At 39.7% G+C, this 25,972-nt stretch overlaps 1 protein-coding gene across 1 annotated transcript; it reads left to right on the top strand.

Annotated features, from left to right (window-relative positions):
* The first annotated feature begins 17,880 nt into the window (after positions 1-17,880).
* LOC122803463 (olfactory receptor 2AT4-like) lies at positions 17,881-25,410 on the top strand. Its single transcript, XM_044073081.1, has 2 exons — positions 17,881-17,891; positions 24,477-25,410. Exons 1-2 carry the CDS (start codon positions 17,881-17,883, stop codon positions 25,408-25,410), a joined length of 945 nt encoding a protein of 314 aa, XP_043929016.1.
* Positions 25,411-25,972: the final 562 nt, after the last annotated feature.

The following is a 25,972-nucleotide window of genomic DNA, read 5'->3' as shown; positions in this document are numbered from 1 at the left end:
AGTTGTTAAGAAAAGGAACAAGAATATTGAGAAGAAGAGAGTAGGTAGATCCAAGTAAGGAAGGTGGTAGATCAGTCAGGTTTGGTACAGGGGCACAACCAGTGTGTTCTGAGAAAAAGTTTCAGTTTGTTTTTAAAGAGTGATATAGAGGGAACTGAGGAAAGTTCGCCAGGAAGAAGGTTCCAGGATTTTCCAACAGCATTAGAGAAAAGTGAGTCTCCAACCCTGTTGTTTGACTTACACATATTTACTAGAAGTCTATGTGATGAACGTAAGGTCTTTAGATTGTTGTAGGGGATAATGAGGGTAGATAGTATAGGGGTATTGGTAGGATGGTAAAGGGTTTTGTGGGCAATGGTAAGTTGGTGGAATTTAAGCTAATTTTGTAATTCAAGCCATCCTAGTTGCTTTAGGTTAATACAGTTGGTGGGTTCTGAAAGGGTTACCTGTAGCAAATCTGGCTATGTTATTGTAGGAGTTTTCCATTTTATTAAGGTTGTTTTTAGAGAGATTAGTATATATGGGTGAGGCATAGAGGAGAGTAGAAATTAGGTGAGTGTGAGCAATAGTTATTCTAGCTGCAGGAGAAAGAAAGGGTTTGATTCTGTAGAGAGAGCCCAGTTTTGCATTAACAGATTTTAAGGTATTATTAATATGGGTGTCAAAGTTAAGGTTGTTATCTATGGTGATACCAAGTAGTTAGGTAGTTGGGTCTGTGGATATAGGAGTACTGTTACTGGATGTTACTGTGAAGTCTATTGGGGGAGACTTATAAGTAGGAGTGAAAAGGAGGAGTTTAGTTTTTTTGGGGTTTAGAAGGCGACAGCATCGAGTAAACCATAGTTCAACTGTGTTAAAGACCTTTTGGGTAAGGGAGTAAAGCTCAGGTATGGATGTGGCTGAGCATATAAGTGTGGAATCATCTGCATATTGTATGCATGTAGCTTGGGGGATTGCTAGGTGAAGGTCATTGATAAATATAGAAAACAGGAGAGGTCCTAATATGGACCCTTGGGGGACCCCTATGTTGATGGGTAGATAGAATATTATGCCAAAGCACAGCCTGTTGACTGTTATCCAGAGAGGATTGGAACCATTTTATAGCTAATGCATCTAGTGACAGAGATTTGAGGATTTTTATAAGTAACTGGTGATTTACCATATCGAACGCCTTAGACAGATCTATAAAAAGTGCAGATGAAAGCCTATTAAGGTTGCGGTTTTTGTTGATACAGTGAGTGAAGGAAAGAAGGGGAGCAGTAGTGCTGTGTGAGGGTCTGAAAGGGCAGTAGTAGTGCTGTGTGAGGGTCTGAAAGGGCAGTAGTAGTGCTGTGTGAGGGTCTGAAAGGGCAGTAGTAGTGCTGTGTGAGGGTCTGAAAGGGCAGTAGTAGTGCTGTGTGAGGGTCTGAAAGGGCAGTAGTAGTGCTGTGTGAGGGTCTGAAAGGGCAGCAGTAGTGCTGTGTGAGGGTCTAAAAGGGCAGCAGTAGTGCTGTGTGAGGGTCTGAAAGGGCAGTAGTAGTGCTGTGTGAGGGCCTGAAAGGGCAGTAGTAGTGCTGTGTGAGGGTCTGAAAGGGCAGAAGTAGTGCTGTGTGAGGGTCTGAAAGGGCAGTAGTAGTGCTGTGTGAGGGTCTGAAAGGGCAGTAGTAGTGCTGTGTGAGGGTCTGAAAGGGCAGCAGTAGTGCTGTGTGAGGGTCTGAAAGGGCAGTAGTAGTGCTGTGTGAGGGTCTGAAAGGGCAGCAGTAGTGCTGTGTGAGGGTCTGAAAGGGCAGTAGTAGTGCTGTGTGAGGGTCTGAAAGGGCAGCAGTAGTGCTGTGTGAGGGTCTGAAAGGGCAGTAGTAGTGCTGTGTGAGGGTCTGAAAGGGCAGCAGTAGTGCTGTGTGAGGGTCTGAAAGGGCAGTAGTAGTGCTGTGTGAGGGTCTGAAAGGGCAGCAGTAGTGCTGTGTGAGGGTCTGAAAGGGCAGTAGTAGTGCTGTGTGAGGGTCTGAAAGGGCAGCAGTAGTGCTGTGTGAGGGTCTGAAAGGGCAGCAGTAGTGCTGTGTGAGGGTCTGAAAGGGCAGTAGTAGTGCTGTGTGAGGGTCTGGAAGGGCAGTAGTAGTGCTGTGTGAGGGTCTGAAAGGGCAGTAGTAGTGCTGTGTGAGGGTCTGAAACCATGTTGAGAGTTGGAAAGTACGTTATTATAGATTAGGTGGTCTAGCAATTGTTTATGGATGCATTTTTCCATGATCTTTGCTAGGGGAGACAGTAGGGCAATGGGACGGTAATTGGAGAGTTCAGTGGAGTTACCTCCCTTATGAAGGGGGATAATATGGGAGACCTTCCATATGCTAGGGATTTGTCCTTCAGTGATTGTTCTATTGATAAGAATGGAAATGAGGTAGGCAATAGATTTGGCTGCCTTTTGGAGGTATTCAGTGGGTATCTGGTCAGCTGAAGGAGTGCATGGTTTAAGTTTTTGGATTAAGGCAAGAATATATGTAGTTGGGACTGGTTGGAAGTGAAATGGAGGGGAGGGTTAGTGATATAGTTGGATATAGGTAAGTCCTGAGTGGATAGCTGACTGGCAAGGTTTTGAATGGCCTCAGTGAAATAGGTATTAATGGTATTAGCAGTCTGTTTAGAATTCTCTTGGTCTGTGCTTTGTGGGTTTGGTGTGATGGATTGACGTGGGTGTATTAATTGATTAATACTTGCCCAGAACTTTTGTGGTTGATTATGGTGGGTCTTTTGGAATTGTAGGTAGTAGTTTCTTTTGTCACACAGTACTGCTTTTTTAGTTTTGTTTCTTAGTTGCCTGAAGTTTTGTTGATCTACTGGGTTTTTAGTTGATCGAGATTTGTTCCAGTATTTATTTCTGAGTTTGATTTTTTGCCTGGTTTCTTTTGAAAGCCATGGGGCAGATTTAGTTCTCATTCTTATAGAGCACATTGGGGCATGGTGGTCTAGAATGGCTAAGAAGTTAGAGTTAAAGTAATTGACAGCTTCCTCCAGTGGGAGGTATTTTAAGGGAGACCAGTTGCATGCTCTTAGTTCCCTTTGGAAGAGATTGGGGTTGAAGTTTTTCTTGGTTCTAATTGTTCTAGATATGGTTGGGTTAGGTAGATTGGTTTTATGCCTGATGATGTAGGTTAGTGAGTGGTCACTTACATCATCAGGGACGGTACCATATTCATATGTCTGGAGATGACTATTTATGAGAATCCAATCTAAGGTACTTTCTTTCTTATTAGGCTTGTTTATCATTGTAGGTGAGGTAATGGTTTGTGAAAAACCAAAAAGGTTTATATGGCTTGTAGGGTGGCAACTGCTCAAACACTTCCAATCAATGTTAAGATCACCTAGGATTATGGTTTCTTGAGGCAAATTTTGAGATAGCCAATAGAGGATATTCTCTATTGTGGCAATGTTATTACCAGGAGGAAGATAGGTACAGATAATATAAATGGATTTGAATTTGTTAAGTTGAAGCTTGGTAATAAGAATTTCAGCATTGGAGACTTGAGGTTGAAAGTAGTAATCTGTAGGCCAGATTTAAAAAGGATAGCTACACCGCCACCCTTTTTGGTTGTACGGTCAAGTCACAAAATATTATAACCGGGTGGGATGACTTCATTGTCTTTAGTTGAAGGTTTTAACCAAGTTTCTGTTAAACAAAGAATGTCAAAGGAGTAGACTTCTAGGAGAGCACGGAGTTGTGCAACCTTGTTATTAAGGTTGTTGGCTGTGTATAGGCCAGTCATAGTACTAATGGCCTATGGAAGGCATGTTAGGCATCACATATAACCCTGTATTTGTGAATGTAGTCTAGGACTTGTTTATAGATAGTTTTATGAAAATGTTTGTAAGTGGGTAAAGATTTAGCAATTGGTCTGAAATCATTGCACTTCTTAGCATGGGGTTTGTTGAGCAGAGGAATTATGAACACATGCTAGAACTGGGTATGGAAGCTCCCTGAACTAACTGATACATTGACTGCATATGTGTATGAAAGGGGTTTTGCAATCTGAGCAATTATCAATTTAAAAAAGAATGGATGTGGCATAGAGAAGGATGCTCCACTTCTCTCCATGGTATTCAGTAAGGCTTTTTAAACTTGTTTTTCAGAAATTTACCTAAAATAGAATATTCAGGTGTAAGCTACTAATGTATAAATCTAGGAAGATGATGACTGAAAGGGCTTTGAGGAATTATAAATTGGTTGGCTTTGGTAAAGAGAGAACTTGTTTGTTATGCATTTTAAGGTTTCTGTTAGGCAATACCTATATTTGTAAATTAACATTTGCTTTTCTTTATAAGCCTGAGTGGCAGAAAAATTCTGAGGATTTTCCAGCACTTCCTTCAAGTTTCTTTATTTCTTTCTGGAAATATGTTGGGCTGCCAGCTAGAGCTTTCTGTCTATTCCTTATGAATTTTAGCTTAGCTCTATATAAGTTTGGTATAGTTGTGCACTCATAGGCACCGGAAGCTGTTGAGGACTGGGGGGCGGCTGGAGGGTGATAGAGCCACTTAGTGATCTAAAAAGGGCAATTTTTATAACTATTTACTACCACAACATTGGTTTACTGGGAGGACATTTTAAGCTTAGCCAATTCCCTTTTAGCCAATTCCCTTTTGGTGCTTGAATTAACATTTTCTGATTGGTCTTACCTATCCCATGGCTGATAATTGCATATTAGCTCTAGTGAGAATAACTGTGATCATACCATAGATAATTTGAGGGGCCCATGTAAGGGATGCAGCATTTAGGAACTGCCACTATCCATTAATGGCATGAGGGGCAATCCTGGAGTACATTTTCTATTACCCATCCTTAGATCCAAGTTGCATTTGAATATGGATGGATGAGCTTTGTTTTATTTTTATGTATAGTCTGTTCTGAAGCAGTGGTAGCCTCTGTGATATATATCCATCTCTCCACAACATTCAGTTTAGATACCTGGACTGAGTATTTCTGATGCCATTTGAATTGCTGACATTCAGTAGATCCATCAGTATTAGGTTGGAGGATGCCTTGTATGCCAGACACGTCACCTCTAAGCACTCTGTAAGATACAGAGTATAGTAATAAATCTTTGAGGTGGTCCATGCTCAACCTATTGTTTAGGACTTGTATCCTTTTAGTAAGGTATCTCTGAAGGTATTTCAATTGTTGCATGGGGCTGGACTGATACATGCCAAAGTGGGCGTTATACAAAATGATTGACAAAATGAGAGCTTTGTAAAGGGGGACAACAACATCTCTAGATCTAGTCACAATCAATTTGTTTATAAGCTGTGCAATATAGAAAGACGTTCTTATGACTGTGGGTACATGTTTTTCAAACGTTAGGTCACTGTACACACAAGTTCCCAAATGCCAAACAATTGGGTCAGTTCTCTGAGGGCATTGTCATGATTTTGAAACCAGTTATTATTTGGGACAAACCTTCCTGTATGATGGTTAAGTCATTTGGTGATTCAGTAACTGCTCTTAGCTTGCAGTCATCTCAAACTTAGCCAGCCAATGCCCTTTGATATTTCCTTTTACTTTTGAGATGTATATGTCAAACAGAAAAATTCTCAGCATCGAACCCTGGAGGACTCCATTGGTGACTGGTCTCATCCCCTATTTTGATTTCCTGCATCCTGTGAGCAAGTTGGCAATCCAGCTAGTGATGCAAGTGTTTGCTTCTTCATTGCTCATCTTTTGTACTCCACCTGAGTAGGGATTGTGTCAAAAGGCTTGGCCAGGTCAAAGTAATGTAGTGTGAACTGTTTTACCTTCATCCATTGCTTTGGTAACAGGAATAAAGCTTAAATTTTGCCCATGATTTTGAGCCTTTCACACTTTCCTCTGGGCTGTTTTCAAACACATTTTTAGGGCTTTGCATACATGTATGCATTCTTTGATTCACTTTCCTGCATGTATTAAATTATATTCCTTGTATAACACAGCACCAGTTGTTAAAATGCATTTTAAATTTGTAGTTTTGAACAGTCCTCTAGTAAGCAATGAAACAAAATACATGAACCAATAATGACAAAACTACCCATTTCAGAAAATTTCAACCATAAAAGGCCACTCAAACTTCTGTCATTACAATCCACCAATATCAGTAAATATACAAAATCTCTGCAGAAGTCAGTCATCTAAATAATTCTACATTAAAGGGATCTCTAACTAATGAACAGGTTTCTACTAGAAAACAACTTTATATTTCATTGTTTCATCTACAAATAAAGTGGCTGTTGCCCTTGAAGAATAAATTGCCTATGTTCATTAAACATTGATATGCTAGTAATACTGCAATAGGGAATGGACGGCAAACTGATGACAGTCACATAGTTACTAGGTGGGCTTTTATGTTATGCTAACTATGCTTTGGAATTTCAAATTTCAAGAGTTAAAGATCCTTGTGCAAGTGATTGGTCAGTAGTGTTTTGCAGTGGGTATAAGGTGGAACTTTGCATTAACTGTTTTCTGAGGGGAATAGTCAGTGGAAAGTAGTCTGTATGTGAGGGGAGTTTAAATGTACAAAGAATCAAGCAGAGACTCAGAAAAGCATTTTACCTTTCTGACCCTTTTGGTCAGTAGTTATTTTCAATGTTAGTTACAATGTTAATATGCAAACTATAGATTGTGCATACCCCCCTTCATAGTCAGCAACTGACCATTTAAAATAAATAGCAATGAGACAAAGTTTTTTTTTTTCTTAAGATTTGCTGCACATGTGTTAAGGTGCATTGGTACATTAGGTTTGGGACAGTCACATATAAGGCAGGAGGTACCCAGCAATTAAAGAAAACTAATCAGTGGCCAGTTTCTCACATCATCTACATTATACTAATCTAACAGAACATACTGCACTTCTTTTGGCTTTTCACGGTTAGGGGTCGTCACAGCAGATCAACTGTCCGCTCATGATTGGTAGTGGAGTTTTACAGTGTCGAGTTGCCAATTCGGCACCCAACCATCCACAGAAGGCACACACACACACACACACACACACAATCACACCTAGGGCCAGTTTGGAGTGTCCAATCCACCTACAGCATGTCTTTGGGATGTGGGAAGAAACCGGAGCACCCGGAGGAAACCCACATGACCACAGGAAGGACATGCAGACTCCACACAGAAGGCACCCCAGCCAAGGATCAAACCGGAGAACCTCTTGCTGTGAGGAGGCAACGCTAACCACTGCACCACCGTGGTCGCCATACTGCACAAGGTCTTTAAATCATTACTATGCAGACTGCATGTGTCTAGGAGCAGGCTAGAAAACAAAATGCAGTTTACACAACACTGCTGTATAATGATTGCCCATAGTAGTAGAAATGATGGTTATGTTACGCTAGTGTTAATGATATTAAAAGTGGAACTACTAGTTGATATGGATTTACCTGATACAAGCAGCCTGCCAGACAGCTCTAGTTGTCTGTTGTCTGTTTCACTAACTGTTCAATTTTATAGAAACTGATCATTTTGTTTAGAGGATCTAGCTTGACAGTGATGTTGAAGTTTCCAAGTATAATGGTGTTTTGTGGTACATCTGCTGGAAAATGTCTAAAAGAATTTGTTGTACGATGGATACAGAGGAAGTTGGAGAAATGAATGGGATGCTGAACTATAACGTGATGTGACCGACTAATGCTATTTCTGTTAGGATCCAGCTGTGATTACTTTTGCTGCTGCTTTTAGCAGTCCTGATGTTATTGATAGTGGCTAATAATTTGTTTTTGTAAATTATCTCATTCCCTTCAATGGAGCCATGTAAATTTACACTGTCACTCCCAATGGGGGTAGCCTAAGATTTTTGATTAAATCAGATTATGTTCTCACATTTCAAACACGTGTTTATATCTTTGGAAGTATAGAGGTTTCTAAGAAAATGTAAAGGGCAGACTGTTTAGAACAAACTATTTCACAATGGTAGGTTCTAGGTCTTAAAATAGATTTTATAAGTCTCAGTAAAGTCATTAACTCTTAAGCTGGCATTATTTTTAAATGACTTACAATATTTCAGCACTCATGCAAGTAACATACATACTGTCAGCTTCATTTGTTCATATGAGGTTAAGGAGGACTGTCTGTGCTACGTGGTAGTGAAGATATTTTGAAAAGCATGAAATTCAGGGTAATATAAATAAATATCATACCAACAACAATTAATATCTCTTTACCTGTACTAGACAGAAGTCAAATGTCACTAAAGTTGTGTTTGTCATTGAGTAAGCTTTAAGATGAAATCTATTAATACTTTGTACATGGTTTTGGAATTAATAATGCAAATATTAACAAGTGGTATTTAATGCCTAAAGACGTCAGTAGGATGTAACTGCAGAAACACCTGGAGGCATCACTCAGCTGTAATGAGTTAAAAGTAAACAATTGCTGCTAGTATTTCTTCTTTACATAAGTAAGCCAATAACTAGACAAGCAAGTAAAAAAGCTATTGAATACCTACCTACCTACCTACATACATATGTAAATGTGTGGGCCCCCCTGGAGGTGTGGGCCATGGCTGGCTGCCCAAATTCTCCGTATTATAATCTACCCCTGCACCTATCTCTCTTTGCCATTGATCTGTGGTACGAGTGGAATATACCTCCATGAACAGCATGGGTGACACATCCTGCATTCTTATCCTTCTCTAACTTGTACTGTATACTCATACCAAGCTGTGGTGTGCATTTGTTCCCAGCAGTTACATAGTTTTACATCTTATTTTCATAGGTGTCATCATTTCAAGAGGGTGACAGAGGCTGAAGAAATTTAGTCAATTTGAGAACAATATCTTGCTACAGCAATCAGGACCAGTGATTGGTCCTTGTTGGGGAGATGGGGTACACACCAGTCTCTACAGAAGTGTTGATAATGTTTTGATGACCCTTGGGGTACTCAGCCTGACCAGTCATAAACTATCTCAGCAAAACTCAAGGGGATGGGCTTTAACGTGGATCCTGTGGGGGTGGGGCAAGTTTGACTCATTTTTCTTAGTGTAAGATGAGCCAGGTTTCAATGGACTTAGCTCAGTTATCTAGGATTTCATGAAACTTGGTTCAGTGATACACACTGCAGACCTATAGGACAATGTGTGGTACACAGCAGTTCATGACATTAGTGATGCAGGTATTTGGAATTTTGAGTACATTAAAGTGGAAGTATGTCACTGACATGATAAAGGGGCCTTGCAAGAAGGAATAAAAAGTAGCAGCAGAAAAGTCAGCTACTAGAGGGTGGCTAGCTAGCACTGCAAGCCTACCCAATGTGGAACACTTAATAGTGACCCTACATGGAGAAGGAAGCATTAGTATTAAAACTGGAGGAGTTGACACAGATGTCAAAATGTCTCATCATCACTTGTTTTAGAGGGGAATGCACCGGCATAGTAACCATATATAATATGTATACAGCAACTGAGCAATACAGAGTGTAGGCAACTTTAAAAAGATAGCAACAAATATGCTTTCCATAGGTTTCCAAGGTGATGAGGTGAACAGGAATGGCAGTAAAGTTATGTTTCATGTCTGCAGTTTTAAATACATGATACATATTTACATGAATATCACAGGGCCTCGCATGAAGTGGAGGTATTCTGATCCATCCATATTCAAATGCAACATGGATCTAAGGATGTAAGAAAATGTACTCCCATTTTTCCCCATGCCATTAATGATAGTGGCAGTTCCTAATGCTGCATCCCTTACATGGGCTCCCCTCATCTATGGTATGATCATCAGTATTCTCACTAGAGCTAATATACAATTATCAGCCATGGGATAGGTAAGACCAATCAGAAAATGTTAATTCAAGCACCAAAAGGGAATTGGCTAAAAGGGAATTGGCTAAGCTTAAAATGTCCATGACCAGTCCAGCCATAGTCCTAACCCCCACCATACTTACTCCAGTATTGCTGGATCTGGTTATGGATCCCAAAGGTTTCTTGGGGGATTGGCTACCTGTGCTTCCTTTGTGGGGGTCTTTTTTCTCCATATACCCTTCCCACTCCCTTTCCTAGTCCCCCCATGCTGGTCAACTATGTGTGAAGGCAACTCCCTTTGCTGGACTGCACCTCTGATTAAGAAGCATTGTTGACAAGCTCCCACACATGCTGGAAGGGCATGCCTATTCATACCTGCTGATACTTCAGTCATCTGAACTGCTAATTGAACCTGGTTACCTGGGCCATAGTAATGGCTTTATGTCTCTGCACTACCAGACTGCCATACTTGCCCAGTGGTATTGCATATGGTAAGAGGTGGGTATACACAAGAGGTGATCACCCTGGGACATCATCACAAGGTACACAGTCTGTATTTGAGACTCTAGGAGCAATATACTACCATCCCACACTGTGGGGTGTCGCAGCTGCCAGCTTCCAGGGGCAGGAACCTCAAAAACAGACCTCTACAGATCACACTCCCACAGTAGCACAACATCCATGCCATGAAAGGCCTCTAGTACTGCGATTCCTAAATTGAGTTGAGGCCCCATAGCATGATCATGTAGTAGCCCCCTTTCCCAGTCATAGCACCATAGTGGCACTTCCTCTTTGACACTGTAGGACATCTATTACAGAGATTATCCCCTTGATCAAACCTTCCCATCCATCACAGATGCATGGCAAGTCTAACTGTTGCTGCTGTATGATGTTAGTGTTGTGAATCTTACAGATTCTGCTGCAGTGGGTTCAGGCATGTTCAAGATGGATGAATGATCTGGATACTTCCTCATAACCATAATCAATAGCATGCATCATGCTACAAATAATTTCGATGCTGTGGCATGGATATACTAAACTGGATTGCAGCTGTATCTAAGCTCAGCAGACACATAGGTTCATAGGCTCATCCGTGATTACTAGGCTAATGACCCCAGGGGACATTTTTAATCCTAGACATGCTTCCCAAGATTTAAACTCTGTATCTTGTGTCTGTGAGGCAAACACCTTAACCGTTATGCCAAACCCCAATCCCCCTGTAATATCCTGTGCTTCCACTTGGGAGTTCTATATTGCATTTCATTTAAGATGTGGTGGCTTAGTGGGTTTTCTACATAATGTGAAATGCAGTAGGAATAAATTGGGGTGAGACACACATACTCACTGTCTTTGGCTGTATATTGTTCAAATCACCACATGTCTGCACTTACCAGCTTGGTATTTCTGTGGCTATACAGATGCCCAGTATGCCAGTTGAATGAATCATATACACTGCCAAGATGTTGTGCAGACACACTGTTATCAACCTCTCCATATTGCACACAACTTGGAAGTGGCTAGAATCATAGTCCTTTACACTGACATAGCAACATATACCTGTGCAAATTTTATTGCAATGTGTATAATCTATAGCACCCGACACTCTGAGGAAGAAGTCAATAAACAGAAGCAGTGCATCATTGTGGCTCACCATCTCACGTTTTGTTGGATGAAAATAGCCTATTCAGATGTACACGTAGCATATCAAGGTAGCCCTTATTAATGCTGGACATCTTAACAACCGACTGCCTGATATGGAGGAACTTCTGCATCTGGAATGATTCCAGATGTATGTGCAGTCATTGTGACATGGGTCAAGTGTAATGGGAACACCTCATACATTTTGAGTTCTGTGCTTATCATGCCTTCAAGTCCACTGGAAATGAAGGGGGGTCTCAGTGTTAGTCAGGGATATTTTATCACATCAAAAATGATATATCATGACCCCCCCAATGAGATCATCAAATTCAAGCTCACATTAGGTAAATCAAAATTTCAACTTATAGACATACCTCTCAACCTCTTAGAACAAGAAATCAGGAGAATACTATCACTAATGGTGGACAAAGGCCCAAAAATATGGACATTTTTAAAATACTGCTCTTGCAAATTTAGAAAATTGATAGAATAACAGGTTTTGCATTAGCATGAATTTTCTGAAGGGTATGAAGTCTGTATCTGTTATTATTTTCTGACTTTAACCCTCAATGAGTTGCCAGAAAACAACACTTTTATGAGAAGCCTACCACAAATATTAGGCAAAAATCTCGACATTCTGTGAACAGTTGAGAGGTATGGTATTGTTTGTTACTGATCCCATTCTTTGGCCCCATAATATCATGAAAACGTCCTTGGATTTATTGAAATTATCTCTAAAATAGATGGGTCATTAATCCTTGGTGACTTCAACTATGCCTCCATATACTATATTACTTACACTTCTAATGTAGGGTATGTACAACGTTTCTTGGATTGAGTTAATAAGAATTCTCTGGATCAAATTGTCTGAAATCCCACCAGGGTAGTAATATCTTGGACCTATTTCTCATCAACTCAGCCCTGGCGTGTTCTGTGCAGAATGCATTCATAATATTGACAACTTTGAACATCAAAGCTCAAAAAATCCACCAGACAACGTAAAAACACACAAAAGCAAAACAATTAAAACCAACATCTTTGCAGGGGCAAGCCCTCCTGGACCTCCCCCATGTGAAGGCACTGTACCCACCACACCCCCCATTAATTATATATAAACAAACTTTGTCATATCACTACAGTGGGGTAAGAGAAAAAAACAGCCCTGCTCTACCAGTGTTGCACAACTCAAAACTATCTGTTCAGTACTATTATAAAGCTGTTAGCAACATACGTTCATTGTTTTGACCTTATATGATTGATGTGTTGAGTTTCAGTGTTCAAACATGTTGATATTCTGAATATACTCATGTGCCCCTGGCTGACCCCTCATTATTTAAGTTGGACTGCAAACTGTTTCTTTACCCTCAGAACACCCATCTCCTGGTAACTAACACCACCCTCCTTAGACTTCACAAAAAACAAACCTTTTGCACTTGTATGATGAAATCTCAAAATGTTCTCATTCCAGACTCACAATGGATATGGAATATGCAGCAATGTATGCCAAGGATCTGTATGCTGTGTATAGAAAAATGCTCTGACAGTCCCACCAAAACCAAATGGAGAGGCAAATTCAACAACAAACCACCCCGGTGGTCAGTAGATATTAATAAATTATACAACAGAAGGAAAAAAAATCCTTAACTTGCCTTGTACGGTCAAAACCTCATATTACAAAGAATACAAAATGCCTCACCAAGAAAGCTAATTCAGCTATAAAGACCAGCAAAGCATCACATGAACTCAGGCTCGATTTGAAGGCTAAAGTTAATTATAAGATATTCTTTAGCTTTATTAGAAAACTAAGGATAACACACCACTGTACTGAATTTATCTATAATGGCTCCTCCCATTCCTGCCCTAAAGACATTGTCAACATTCATCCATTTTTCCCATTTTTGCACCTCTGGTTTGGTTGTCATATCAGCAGCGACCATCATCTAGACCCAAAGTCCAATCTTGAATACCAGCAAATAATTCTGAAGTAAATTTCTCCCCTGAAGCTATCATCCCTACTCCAAACATCCCTGCGTCACACACACACCACTTCAAAGTATAATACCCTTAAAGCATTTTCTAAGACCAAAAACACCTCTTCATAAGTATATAGGTAAATACTTAGCTATCAGTCTGCACACTATTACAGTCCTACCCAATCACCAGAGTTCAGAATCAAACCCTGTACCTTGTCTCTGTGAGGTAAAAGCCTTAACCATTATGTTAACCCTACCCCATACTAGTTCCCATAATATAACAGGTTGTCTAATAATAAATAGTGACAAGCAGGCTGTTGCTGTTCTGCCCCTTAAGCTGTTCAGCCTAAGCCTTGTTAAAGCACATGTTCTAAGGTCATGGTGCACTGTGATGATGATGTTCTTCCATAAAGGTGGCCCCGCCTCTGACTCATGGAACTACAGATCCATTATCCTTAATGGACTTGTCTGTAAAACCATGGAACTCATCATCACTGACCTCATAAGAAAAGGAATTAAAAGTTTGATCAGGCTTAACCCACAGTGATTCACTTGTTAAGTGCAAAACATGCCTGTTAAATCTTGTATGCTTCTCTGAAAATGTCATGCAGTTGGTGCACATTGGTTACATTTGTCATGCTGCCTGTTTGGATCTAGCTAAGGCATTTGACACCATATACCACATGAAGGGGTTGTAAAGAGGTGAATGGCGTTACACATTGACCCTGATGTGGTAAGCTGGATTACATACTGGCTCAAGGACAGAACACAGGCTGTCAAGGTTGATGATGCCTCCTTGTTCAGGGAAAAGTTGACTAGTGGCATCCCCAGGGTTCCATACTAGACCTGCTACTTTTTGACATTTATCTGTTTGTTCTAAACACTTTAATACAGATAACAAAGATCACTGTCTATTGGGTGTAAATGTTAAATCAGCCTATGGTACCAACAGCCTTCAAATGGAATTAACACGGTAACTCTTGGTGCACTGAAAAAGAGCTCAAACTAAACACTAAGGAATGCAGGATTATCAGCAAATCCCTTATAGCTAGTGTATCAAAGACAGCTCATTGAGTTTGTGATCAGGGGCCCAGGCACATGGGTTAACTCCTTCCTTTCCTTTGATTACCATATAGCAACTGCAGTCAAAAACTCCTTCTATATCTCAAAATTATTCAAACAGAGCATCTCATCAAATCCAAGGAAGTTATTGTTGTCCTTGACTCCGCTTTGGTTAGAACCATTATAGAATATTCAACATAAAGGATCTCAGGCTTCAAAAATCTTAGTTGCAGGACAAGCTAGAATCGCTGCCCCTGTGCTCTGTGTTACAAAGGCTTTTGAAGGGGAATCACTGCCCCTCTGCTCTGTGTTACAAAGGGTTTTGAAGGGGAATCACTGCCCCTGTGCTCTGTGTTACAAAGGCTTTTGAAGGGGAATCACTGCCCCTCTGCTCTGTGTTTAAAAGGCTTTTGAAGGGGAATCACTGCCCCTCTGCTCTGTGTTTAAAAGGCTTTTGAAGGGGAATCACTGCCCCTGTGCTCCGTGTTACAAAGGCTTTTGAAGGGGAATCACTGCCCCTCTGCTCTGTGTTTAAAAGGCTTTTGAAGGGGAATCACTGCCCCTCTGCTCTGTGTTTAAAAGGCTTTTGAAGGGGAATCACTGCCCCTGTGCTCTGTGTTACAAAGGCTTTTGAAGGGGAATCACTGCCCCTCTGCTCTGTGTTTAAAAGGCTTTTGAAGGGGAATCGCTGCCCCTGTGCTCTGTGTTACAAAGGCTTTTGAAGGGGAATCACTGCCCCTGTGCTCTGTGTTACAAAGGCTTTTGAAGGGGAATCGCTGCCCCTGTGCTCTGTGTTACAAAGGCTTTTGAAGGGGAATCGCTGCCCCTGTGCTCTGTGTTACAAAGGCTTTTGAAGGGGAATCATTGCCCCTGTGCTCTGTGTTACAAAGGCTTTTGAAGGGGAATCACTGCCCCTGTGCTCTGTGTTACAAAGGCTTTTGAAGGGGAATCACTGCCCCTCTGCTCTGTGTTTAAAAGGCTTTTGAAGGGGAATCACTGCCCCTCTGCTCTGTGTTTAAAAGGCTTTTGAAGGGGAATCACTGCCCCTGTGCTCTGTGTTACAAAGGCTTTTGAAGGGGAATCACTGCCCCTCTGCTCTGTGTTTAAAAGGCTTTTGAAGGGGAATTGCTGCCCCTGTGCTCTGTGTTACAAAGGCTTTCGAAGGGGAATCACTGCCCCTGTGCTCTGTGTTACAAAGGCTTTTGAAGGGGAATCGCTGCCCCTGTGCTCTGTGTTACAATGGCTTTTGAAGGGGAATCGCTGCCCCTGTGCTCTGTGTTACAAAGGCTTTTGAAGGGGAATCACTGCCCCTGTGCTCTGTGTTACAAAGGCTTTTGAAGGGGAATCACTGCCCCTGTGCTCTGTGTTACAAAGGCTTTTGAAGGGGAATCGCTGCCCCTGTGCTCTGTGTTACAAAGGCTTTTGAAGGGGAATCGCTGCCCCTGTGCTCTGTGTTACAAAGGCTTTTGAAGGGGAATCACTGCCCCTGTGCTCTGTGTTACAAAGGCTTTTGAAGGGGAATCACTGCCCCTGTGCTCTGTGTTACAAAGGCTTTTGAAGGGGAATCACTGCCCCTCTGCTCTGTGTTTAAAAGGCTTTTGAAGGGGAATCACTGCCCCTCTGCTCTGTGTTTAAAAGGCTTTTGAAGGGGAATCACTGCCCCTGTGCTCTGTGTTACAAAGGCTTTTGAAGGGGAATCACTGCCCCTCTGCTCTGTGTTTAAAAGGCTTTTGAAGGGGAATCGCTGCCCCTGTGCTCTGTGTTACAAAGGCTTTTGAAGGGGAATCACTGCCCCTGTGCTCTGTGTTACAAAGGCTTTTGAAGGGGAATCGCTGCCCCTGTGCTCTGTGTTACAATGGCTTTTGAAGGGGAATCGCTGCCCCTGTGCTCTGTGTTACAAAGGCTTTTGAAGGGGAATCACTGCCCCTGTGCTCTGTGTTACAAAGGCTTTTGAAGGGGAATCACTGCCCCTGTGCTCTGTGTTACAAAGGCTTTTGAAGGGAGAGCTGTGCCTGGCTTTCCATGCTGCCTGAGACATCCTCTTTCTCAACATATCAGAAAGTGCAGCCAACACTGGAACAAGAGCTATCAGGTAACATCAGTTATTAAATAAAACTAAATGGAGAGATATTTTCATTTTCCAGCACCTCCTCTCACTCTGAAATACACTCCACTTGCATCGTAAGCTAGGTGACTCCATGTGGACCTTCAAACATAGCTTAGAGAAATGGAAGGATACCCTAAAATACACTCCAGAACTGACATGCTTTGCCCTCCTTGAAAAGGTCGATAGAGCTGATGGGTAGTTACTGGCAAGGCAAACATGGCCTCAGGTTGAGTAGTCTAGTATTTCCTATGATTCCTGTGATTTCTGTGAAGGAACACATTACTTTATATGCTGAACCCTGTAATATACTCATTGTGTCTCTTGTTTGCGTTTGATAGGTCCATACTTTGAGGTACGCTGGTAGTAGAAGTCCATGCATTTTTCCACTGCTGCTTGTGAGTAATATGCCAGTCAATGACTGTATGATATCTCTTTCCATTTGGAAAAGGTTGGTCAGATTCTGATATGTCAGCTTGTAGTAGGTTATATGCTGCCAGTAACATTTTTGTTTATGGTCCCACCACCATGTCACACTTTCAAGAGGAAGAGAGTACTCCTTTTATAAAGTAAATGCTGCTGCATGAAAGGAGTTCCTGCTCCTAATGTCTTCACATAGTGCAAATGTGCAATTTCCTGTGTGCTCTTTGCACTTAAATTGATGCTTATCCTGCTGCTGCCATCAGAGCAACGTGTGTGAATCACAACCTAATCTCATAGCCATGCACTTGTACTCTATTATGTTCTCCATTACACACAGTACCCTCATTTGCATGTCATTATATAGCCTTTTATAAACCTAACCCTGCACTGAATAAATGCAGTTTGCTTGCATGTAGTTGCTTTCAATGCATTGAATGTGCTGTATACTACACAAAATGTCTATGAATCACAATGGATATTGCAAATCTATTGATAGTTTATATGTCTTGTGATAAAAAATGTATATTTTATGATTTACGTATACTTTCTATATTACAATGAGTATAGATTCCACCTTTTATTAAAAATAGTGTGAAGCTACCACTAATGACACAGTTTGTTTAAGTAGAACTTAAGTTTTATATTTTTATTTGTTAAGCCTTGCAGTATTTTATTTTTAAAATATTTTATTCATGGTCTTACATATAGGTAATTTGAGGCAGTTACCTACTCCACTCCAGTGCATATAGCCCATCTAATCTCATGCCATTTTTAGGCACTATTGTTTTTTGACATTATATACTTTACTTTGCAGAAAATATTGTAATACTATGTTTGAGCTTAGTTTTAATTGAGTTATAATATTATGAACTCCTAGCAGTAGAAAAGTTATCTTGTGGAATTTAAAGTCTTTTTTCCAGTTGCTAATTGGTGAAACTCTGTAATGTTACTTAAGTGCATTTCTTATCAGTCAACAGATTTAAAAGCTTTTAAAACTTTTGGACAAGCCCTAGTTTTGCATTTTATTGTTGTTTGCGAGACAAAGCAAACTATGCTATAGCTCTCAAACCTTTCAGTAGGCTTCTGATGTACTTCATAGGTGGCTTGCTCTCTGTATATTGCACAATCCTTATTAATAATAGTGAAGTTTAAATCTAAGAAGTTTGCTATCATATGACTATTTTTTCCTCTGTTTTGTTGAATAATCTATGTTTTTCATGTAATGCATTGAATTTACAGATATCTTTTTTCCATAAAATTCATAGTAATGCACAGTCTTGTTACATTAATATTCTTTATAAATATCTAAGTTTAATACGTCTGTTATGGTTCAGATTTTTCACTTAGTAAATCTGTCTTTACTTCATTTATCTGTGATACCAGGCTGGAAATGCGTGTATATTAATTAATGTAACTGTTTTTCCTTGCTTTAATATATACTTATTCAAATCTGAATGTGTGAGATTTAAAAAAAAAAAAAAAACTTCTATTTCCAGACTGGTCAAGATTATTTAGACTACAATGGGTCTGTTTACCTCTATGAAATGTGATTTTATTCTGCTGTATGCATTGTCATTACATAGTACTCATGACTTTTGCATATTAAATATTTAACAGTTGTACAGGATATGAAGGAAAAAAAAAGAAGGAAGAATCTGGCTAGTAATTAAGTCATGGTAAGCAAACCTAGTATCATCACAATCTGTACCAACTGATTAATATTGAATTTACTTTTTATAGGTCAGTACTGGCTTTGTCTGATGAGTTGTAAACAATGCATTAGATAACAGCAGGAATAATAAATGCAGCATAATACTGAAGAGTAATCATTAAATAGTACACATTCTGTTATGGTTGTCTTAAATATAGCCACATGTCAAACAGCTGATTTTCTTAATGTAATAGGATAACACATAAACTGACAGTATTTAAATACAAAAGTACTGATATTCATGTAGTCAGGGTAAGTAAGGGCAGGGAAGGGGATGGGTTAGTGAGTAAAGATGCAATATGCAGGTCATGAAGTTCTGAAGATGTTAACATCGATGGTGCAGCTTAAGTATTGCTTCCAAAAATAGTTGCGGTCATTTTCAAAAGTTGTGCAGCAGGATAAATATTGAGAGACATTTCCATTTCAGAAAGCACATACTTCAGAAAATGCATGCTAATTTAAAATCTGTTATTGTAACAAATATCTAAGTATATAAAACCAATATTTAACATTTTCCCTGATTTGGACCTCTGACCTTCATTTATTCCTGATTTTTATGCTAAGAGGTTTAGGGGTATGTTGCACAGTACCAGGAAGCCTAAGGTACTGTCGATTTAAATTAAAGTTGATAGTCTGATATCCTGATGGAAGAATCTATTGAAGATTTTTCACTGAAGTGCAGCAGTCTGTGCCCAATATACAAACTGCATGGAACCTTTGTGCAATGCCACATCTTAGTAATTACAGGTAAGATCATATAGAGCAGAGCTAAGATCTAAAGTGTGCTGTTGGTGAACCATCTTGGCAGCGATACCTCTGTGAGCAGTGTTAACTGTTTGTTAAAGTGCGAACTCCTGGTATTTAAATTTGTCCACTGTGGAGTCAGACATGCCGTATTTGGATACAAGAGCAAGTAGTAAAGAACTAGTGTCAGAGATCACAGCATGTCTTTTGATTGGGAGGATTGATAAATAGACCATTATTAAATATTCAGCATTGCAGAAAGTGTAGAAAGAGCTTCATCTAGAATATAAGCAATACATTACTTCTTCTTCTCTTTCAGCTGTTCCCGTTAGGGGTCGCCACAGTGGATCATCTGTTTCAATTTCTTTCTGTCCTCTGCATATTGCTCTGTCACACCAACCACCTGCATGTCCTCTCTCACCACATCCATAAACCTTATCTTAGGCCTTCCTCTTTTCCTCTTACCTGGCAGCTCCATCAGTAGCATCCTTTTCCCAATATACCTAGCATCCCTCCTCAGCACATGTCCAAACCAACGCAATCTCGCCTCTCTGACTTTGTCTCCAAACCATCCAACCTGAGCTGACCCTCTAATATACTGATTCCTATTCCTGTCAATCCTTGTTACATCCAGTGCAAATCTCAACATCTTTAACTTTGCCACTTCAGCTCTGACTCCTACCTTTTTGTCACTGCCACCATCTCCAACCCATACAACATAGCTGGTCTCACTATCCTCTTGTAGACCTTCCCTTTCACTCTTACTGTTACCCATCTGTCACAAATCACTCCTGACACTCTTATCCACCCATTCCACCCTGCATGTACTCTCTTCTTCACCTCTCTTCCACACTCACTATTGCCTTGAGCTGTTGATCCCAAGTACTTAAACTCATCCACCTTCGCCAACTCTACTCCCTGCATCCTCACCATTCCTCTATCCTCCCTCTCATTCAGACACATATATTCTGTCTTAGTCCTGCTGACCTTCATTCCTCTCCTCTCTAGAGCATATCTCCACCTCTCCAGGGTATCCTCAACCTGGTCCCTGCTCTCACTACAGATCAAAATGTCATCTGCAAACATCATAGTCCATGGGGCCTCCTGTCTGTTTGCGTCTCTCAACCTGTCCATCACCACTGCAAATAAGAAAGGGCTCAGAGTTGATCCTTGATGTAATCCCACCTCCGCCTTAAACGCATCTGTCACTCCCACTGCAGACTTCACCACTGTCACAGTACCCTCGTACATATCCTGTACCAAGCCTACATACTTCTCTGCTATTCCTGATTTCCTCATAGAATACCACAACTCCTCTCTAGGCACCCTATCTTATGCTTTCTCCAAGTCCACAAAGACACAATGCAACTCCTTCTGACCTTCCCTATATTTCTCCATCAACACTCTCAGAGCAAACATCGCACCTGTAGTGTTTTCTCCTGGCATGAAACCATACTGCTGATCACTAATCATCACCTCCCTTCTTAACCTAGCTTCCACTACTCTTTCCCATAACTTCAAGCTGTGACTGTTCAGTTTTATCCATCTGTAGTTACTATAGCTCTGCACATCACCCTTATTCTTAAAAATAGGTACCAAAGCACTTTTTCTCCACTCCTCAGGCATCCTCTGACTTTCCAAGGTTTCATTAAACAATCTGGTTAAAATCTCCACTGCCATTTCTCCTAAGCACCTCCATGCTTCCACTAGTATGTCATCTGGACCAACAGCCTTTCCATTTTTCATCCTCTTCATAGCTGTCCTTACTTCCTCCTTGCTAATCTGTTTCACTTCCTGATTCACTATCCCCACATCATCCAACCTTCTCTCTCTCATTCTCTTCATTCATTAGCCCCTGAAATTACTCTTTCCATCTGCTCAACACAATCTCCTCACTTGTGAGTACTTTTCCCTCACTATCCTTTATCATTACCTGCTGCAGATCTTTCCCAGCCTGGTCCCTCTGTCTAACCAATTGGTACAGGTCCTTTTCTCCCTCTTTAGTGTCCAACCTTTCAAACAACTCTCCATATTCCTTATCCTTAGCCTTCACTACCTCTCTCTTTGCCATGCTCCTCATCTCCTTATACTCCTGTCTACTTTCTTCATCTCTCTGACAATCCCACTTCTTCACCAGCCTCTTTCTCTGTATACTCTCCTGTACTTCCTCATTCCACCACCAGGTCTCCTTGTCTTCCTTCCTCTGTCCAGATGTCACAGCAAGCACCTTTCTAGCTGTCTCCCTTACCATCTCTGCTGTAGTTACCCAGCTATTCGGTAGTTCTTCACTGCCCCCCAGTGCCTGATCACCAACATCATCCTACAGACCACCATTCTATGCTGCCTAACTACACTTTCCCCTGTCACCACTTTACAGTCTCCAATCGCCTTTAGACTGGCCCTCCTGCATAGGATATAATCCACCTGTGTGCATCTTCCTCCACTCTTGTACATCGCCCTATGCTCCTCCCTCTTCTTAAAATATGTATTCACCACAGCCATGTCCATCCTTTTTGCAAAATCCACTACCATCTGACCTTCTGCATTCCTTTCCTTAACACCATACCTGCCCATCACTTCCTCATCCCCTCTGTTCCCTTCACCAACATGCCCATTGAAATCTGCTCCAATCACCAGTCTCTCACCCTTGGGTACACTCACCATCACTTCATCCAACTCACTCCAAAATTTTTCTTTCTCATCCATGGAGTTATTATCATGTTGACAGTGTGTGGCTTTACTACAGGAAAGTCATGTCCAATTTACAAATTTAGGAAAAATAAGGACTCAAAATCAGTTCCTGAAGAAATATGTATAAAAGGTTAAGCGTTATATAACAGAATTCAACTTCTTACATTCAGTGTCATAGATAAATAATTATCCCCAACATCAAATCTGAACTGTAGAATCAACAACTTCAGATGTCAGTGTATCCAAGAGAAGGGAATTTCTACCTGTGTCAAAGGCCTTTGTGAGGTTGAGAAGCATGGGTGCAATAAAGTCATCTTTTTAAAGAGAGGATACATTGTTATTGTAACCAGTGTCTAGGTTTAGAACAAAATCCATGCTGTTACAATCAGAAGAGAGTGCATGAACAGAGAGGGAATCTGAGCTTAGTTTTCAAATGTGTCTTTCACATCACTAATTAACTATCCTTCCTTACAATCAACCCCAGCAGTGCCATGCAGAAGGAGACATATTTTCATATTAACTACTAGGTTTTATGTTAGCATTTCATTTTTTTGGTCTCCCTAAGCACTATGTTCCATAAATCTGTCTAATTTATTTTATTTTCAGAGTCTGTTTTGCATTATATAGATAGTATTTGATGCAAAGCACAACTAAGCAGGAGTTATGGTTCCATCAAAGGCAAAACTTCTTGTTACGAGCCAAAAAAATCTGTTAGATTTCAATACAAACCATATCACTTCTCATACCTTAGCAAAAAACCTATAAGCTGCGACTTGGAACTACAGTCTTGGTTTGAGAAAGCAGCTAACTCAGCTACCATTTCAAACTTAATATTTAATTATCCGTTTAAATGGTCTGTCAAAGATGGTTGCATATACAAATCGAGAATGAAAAGTGACTAGAAAAATCAAACTGATGTGCAGAAAACAGTGCAGTCTTTCTAAGTCTTTTTCCTCAAAGAGCAATCTGTATCTCTATAAAATGATATCATAGAATCTGAAATCCTTAAACAATCCAAACTTCACAAAACATGGAAGTCCCAGGCATTTTTTTTGGGGGGGGGTAAAACAGGTTTAAAAATAATTATAAATGTTTACAGTGATAAGTGGACCTTAGTAATACAGAAAAGTTTATGCTATAATGACAAATATATGCATTTTTTCAAATATAATTCTGCTAATCAAAGTAAAATGTATCAAGCTAAGGTGATAAACTATATCTATGCAGTTAACTAATGCAGATTGTATTTGCAAATTTATTTTTGCATGGGTTGAGCCCCGACACTGGAGATCTCTAAATATGCTACCTCTGAAACTGCAGTAACTCAGAAAAACGGGACTAAAATTAATTGACTTTTCTACAAGATAGCTTTATCTTCTAGATAATATATTTAGAGACCAGGGGTATGGGAGCAGATCTTCCAAAATTGGGGTTACACTGGGTCTACTTAAAAATAATTATGACAGGTTCACTTATCACAGTATTAAGATGGGAAGGCAGGATTATGTTTTCAGCAGAATGGGCTTGGATTAATGAGTTCAACTGCAAATGAATGAATGAATGAATGAATGAATGAATAGGTCATTTTCAGGTTTTACCTGCAGTTATCCTTTAGTCCTTGTGCTATTTACAATACTTACAGCTTTTTTAGGTTTTTGTCAACTGCTGTTATTAATAAATGATTACATGCTGGTATTGTACTTATTTTTTTATAATTGCTTGCAGTGTTATTAATAATGGCTCCTGTTGTTTTGCTTTGCCATTTCTTCCAGTTATGTTACGTGCTTACCTGTCCTATAAATATATTCTAAGGTGTTCTCGTTTTAGTAAATATTTCTCATGATACTCTGCACAAGTTGTTGGCATGTAACTAATAACACTGACCATGCCTGCACTAAATAGTGTTGATTTATGTCTTGGGCTGTGTTACTAGGTGTTAAGCATTCCTGAGATACTTTACACATGTATATGCAGTTCTGCTATGTTGCTTTACTTGATGCTGCTTATGGCATATAGAAATCATCATGCAGCTTTCTATTTAGATTTGAGTGAATGATTTTAAGAAATGAATCCTGTGCAGACCATGCTGAATTCTTTATGTTTCGACCTTATTATTAGTAAGACATTATGTACAAGAGGGTTAATTTGGTAAATTGAATCCACAGCCAATGCTATCTGTAGAGTTTCTATGTCTTATGCATACTTATTTGCCAAAATGTTCAGAAATAAAACATTAATAAGCTAGTACATTTCAAGACAAGAGCTTGAAGGTCTATAATTGATCAGAGTTAATATTCACTGCCTTATAACAACTCATATTTTCTATGCAAGTCATAATTATATGTTTTCTTTTTTTTCAGATATTGTTATGCAACAATGGTGACATGTAATAGCAGTAACAGTCAAGTTACAGAGTTTATTCTTGCAGGATTTCCATATCTCCATGGTTATCAACCAGTTTTATTCATTGTATTTCTGGTGATCTACATAATCATATTAACAGGAAATACTTTAATTTTGATTGGAGTTATAGTAGATCAGAGGTTACACAAACCCATGTATTTCTTTCTTTCCAACCTTGCTGTTTTAGACATGGTATTTACAACTTCGATTATCCCCAAAATGTTAATATTGTTTATTTTTAATGCCAACACAATTTCATTCAGTGCATGCTTTGCACAAATGTGCATCTCACATTCCATGGGACAGTTTGAGTGTTTCCTTCTTATGGTAATGGCATATGACCGCTATGTAGCAATATGCAGTCCTCTTCATTACATGTCCATTATGAATAAAAGATTTAACATCCTGTTGGCAATAATGAGTTTTGTGGTGGCATGCTTAGCAATCGTGTCAATTTCTATTTTTACTGCTCAGTTTCCTTTTAATGGACCAAATGTAATTAATCACTGCTTTTGTGATCATTTTTTTATTTCCAGATTAGCTTGTGGTGATATCACACCACTTACAATTTGGGCAATGTCAATTATTTTAATTATTGTTTTCATACCATTTTTACTTGTGGTACTCTCTTATATCAATATACTCAATGCTATACTAAAAATTAGTTCAGCTGCTGGCCGGAAAAAGGCATTTTCTACTTGCAGCTCCCATCTAACAGTTGTCATCATTTATTATATATCAATTGTTAGTAGCTTTTCATCATATAAAATAGACGTTGTTTCTGATGAGTTTCATGCTCTGGGTACCATATTTTTCTCTGTTGTCACTCCTGCACTTAATCCAATTATTTATACCCTAAGAAATAAAGACGTTCGGGAAGCGATTAAAATGTTTGTAGAATCAAAAATTGTCACAAAGATCTAATCAAAATGGAAAGAACAATGACTTTTCTCAGCACTTTACCCATTTTAGATGATTCAATTATTTTTCATAAAGTACTTTAACAAAGTCCATGTTTGCAGGGACATGGAACACAGTAAAACTAGATGTTATAAAACAACTACTACTAAAGATACTGTACAGTTCTTTTTTTGTTCTTAACAAATCTGTAATCCCATATGAATATGACAACGGATATGTAAATGTAGTCTGACATTATCTTATACCTGCTATCCCATATATCTGTGCCAACATTATCACTATAAAAACAACAGGAAATAAATGCAAACAATATGTTGTACCCTAGAGTGTAGATTCATGAATAAATACCATATATATTACCTGTCAGGCTACACCTGATGTTCAGTCATGTCAGTATTTTAAAGACAGTATTGGATGGATGTTTGCTAATATCATATCCCTATAAGCCAGCATGATTTTTACTTGCCTTTCATAGACACAGTAAGACTGGCTTACAGTTGTACATCATGCACTCGCTATGTTCATAACTAGGACATAACAAATCCTTGATGGTGAAAGGCAAAGT

The sequence above is a fragment of the Protopterus annectens genome, chromosome 5.part1, assembly GCF_019279795.1.
Source record: "Protopterus annectens isolate FY-2018-M chromosome 5.part1, PAN1.0, whole genome shotgun sequence".
Taxonomy (NCBI): Eukaryota; Metazoa; Chordata; order Ceratodontiformes; family Protopteridae; genus Protopterus; species Protopterus annectens.
Note: the sequence above shows the minus strand (reverse complement) of the source record. Positions and strands in the feature narration are given on the sequence as shown.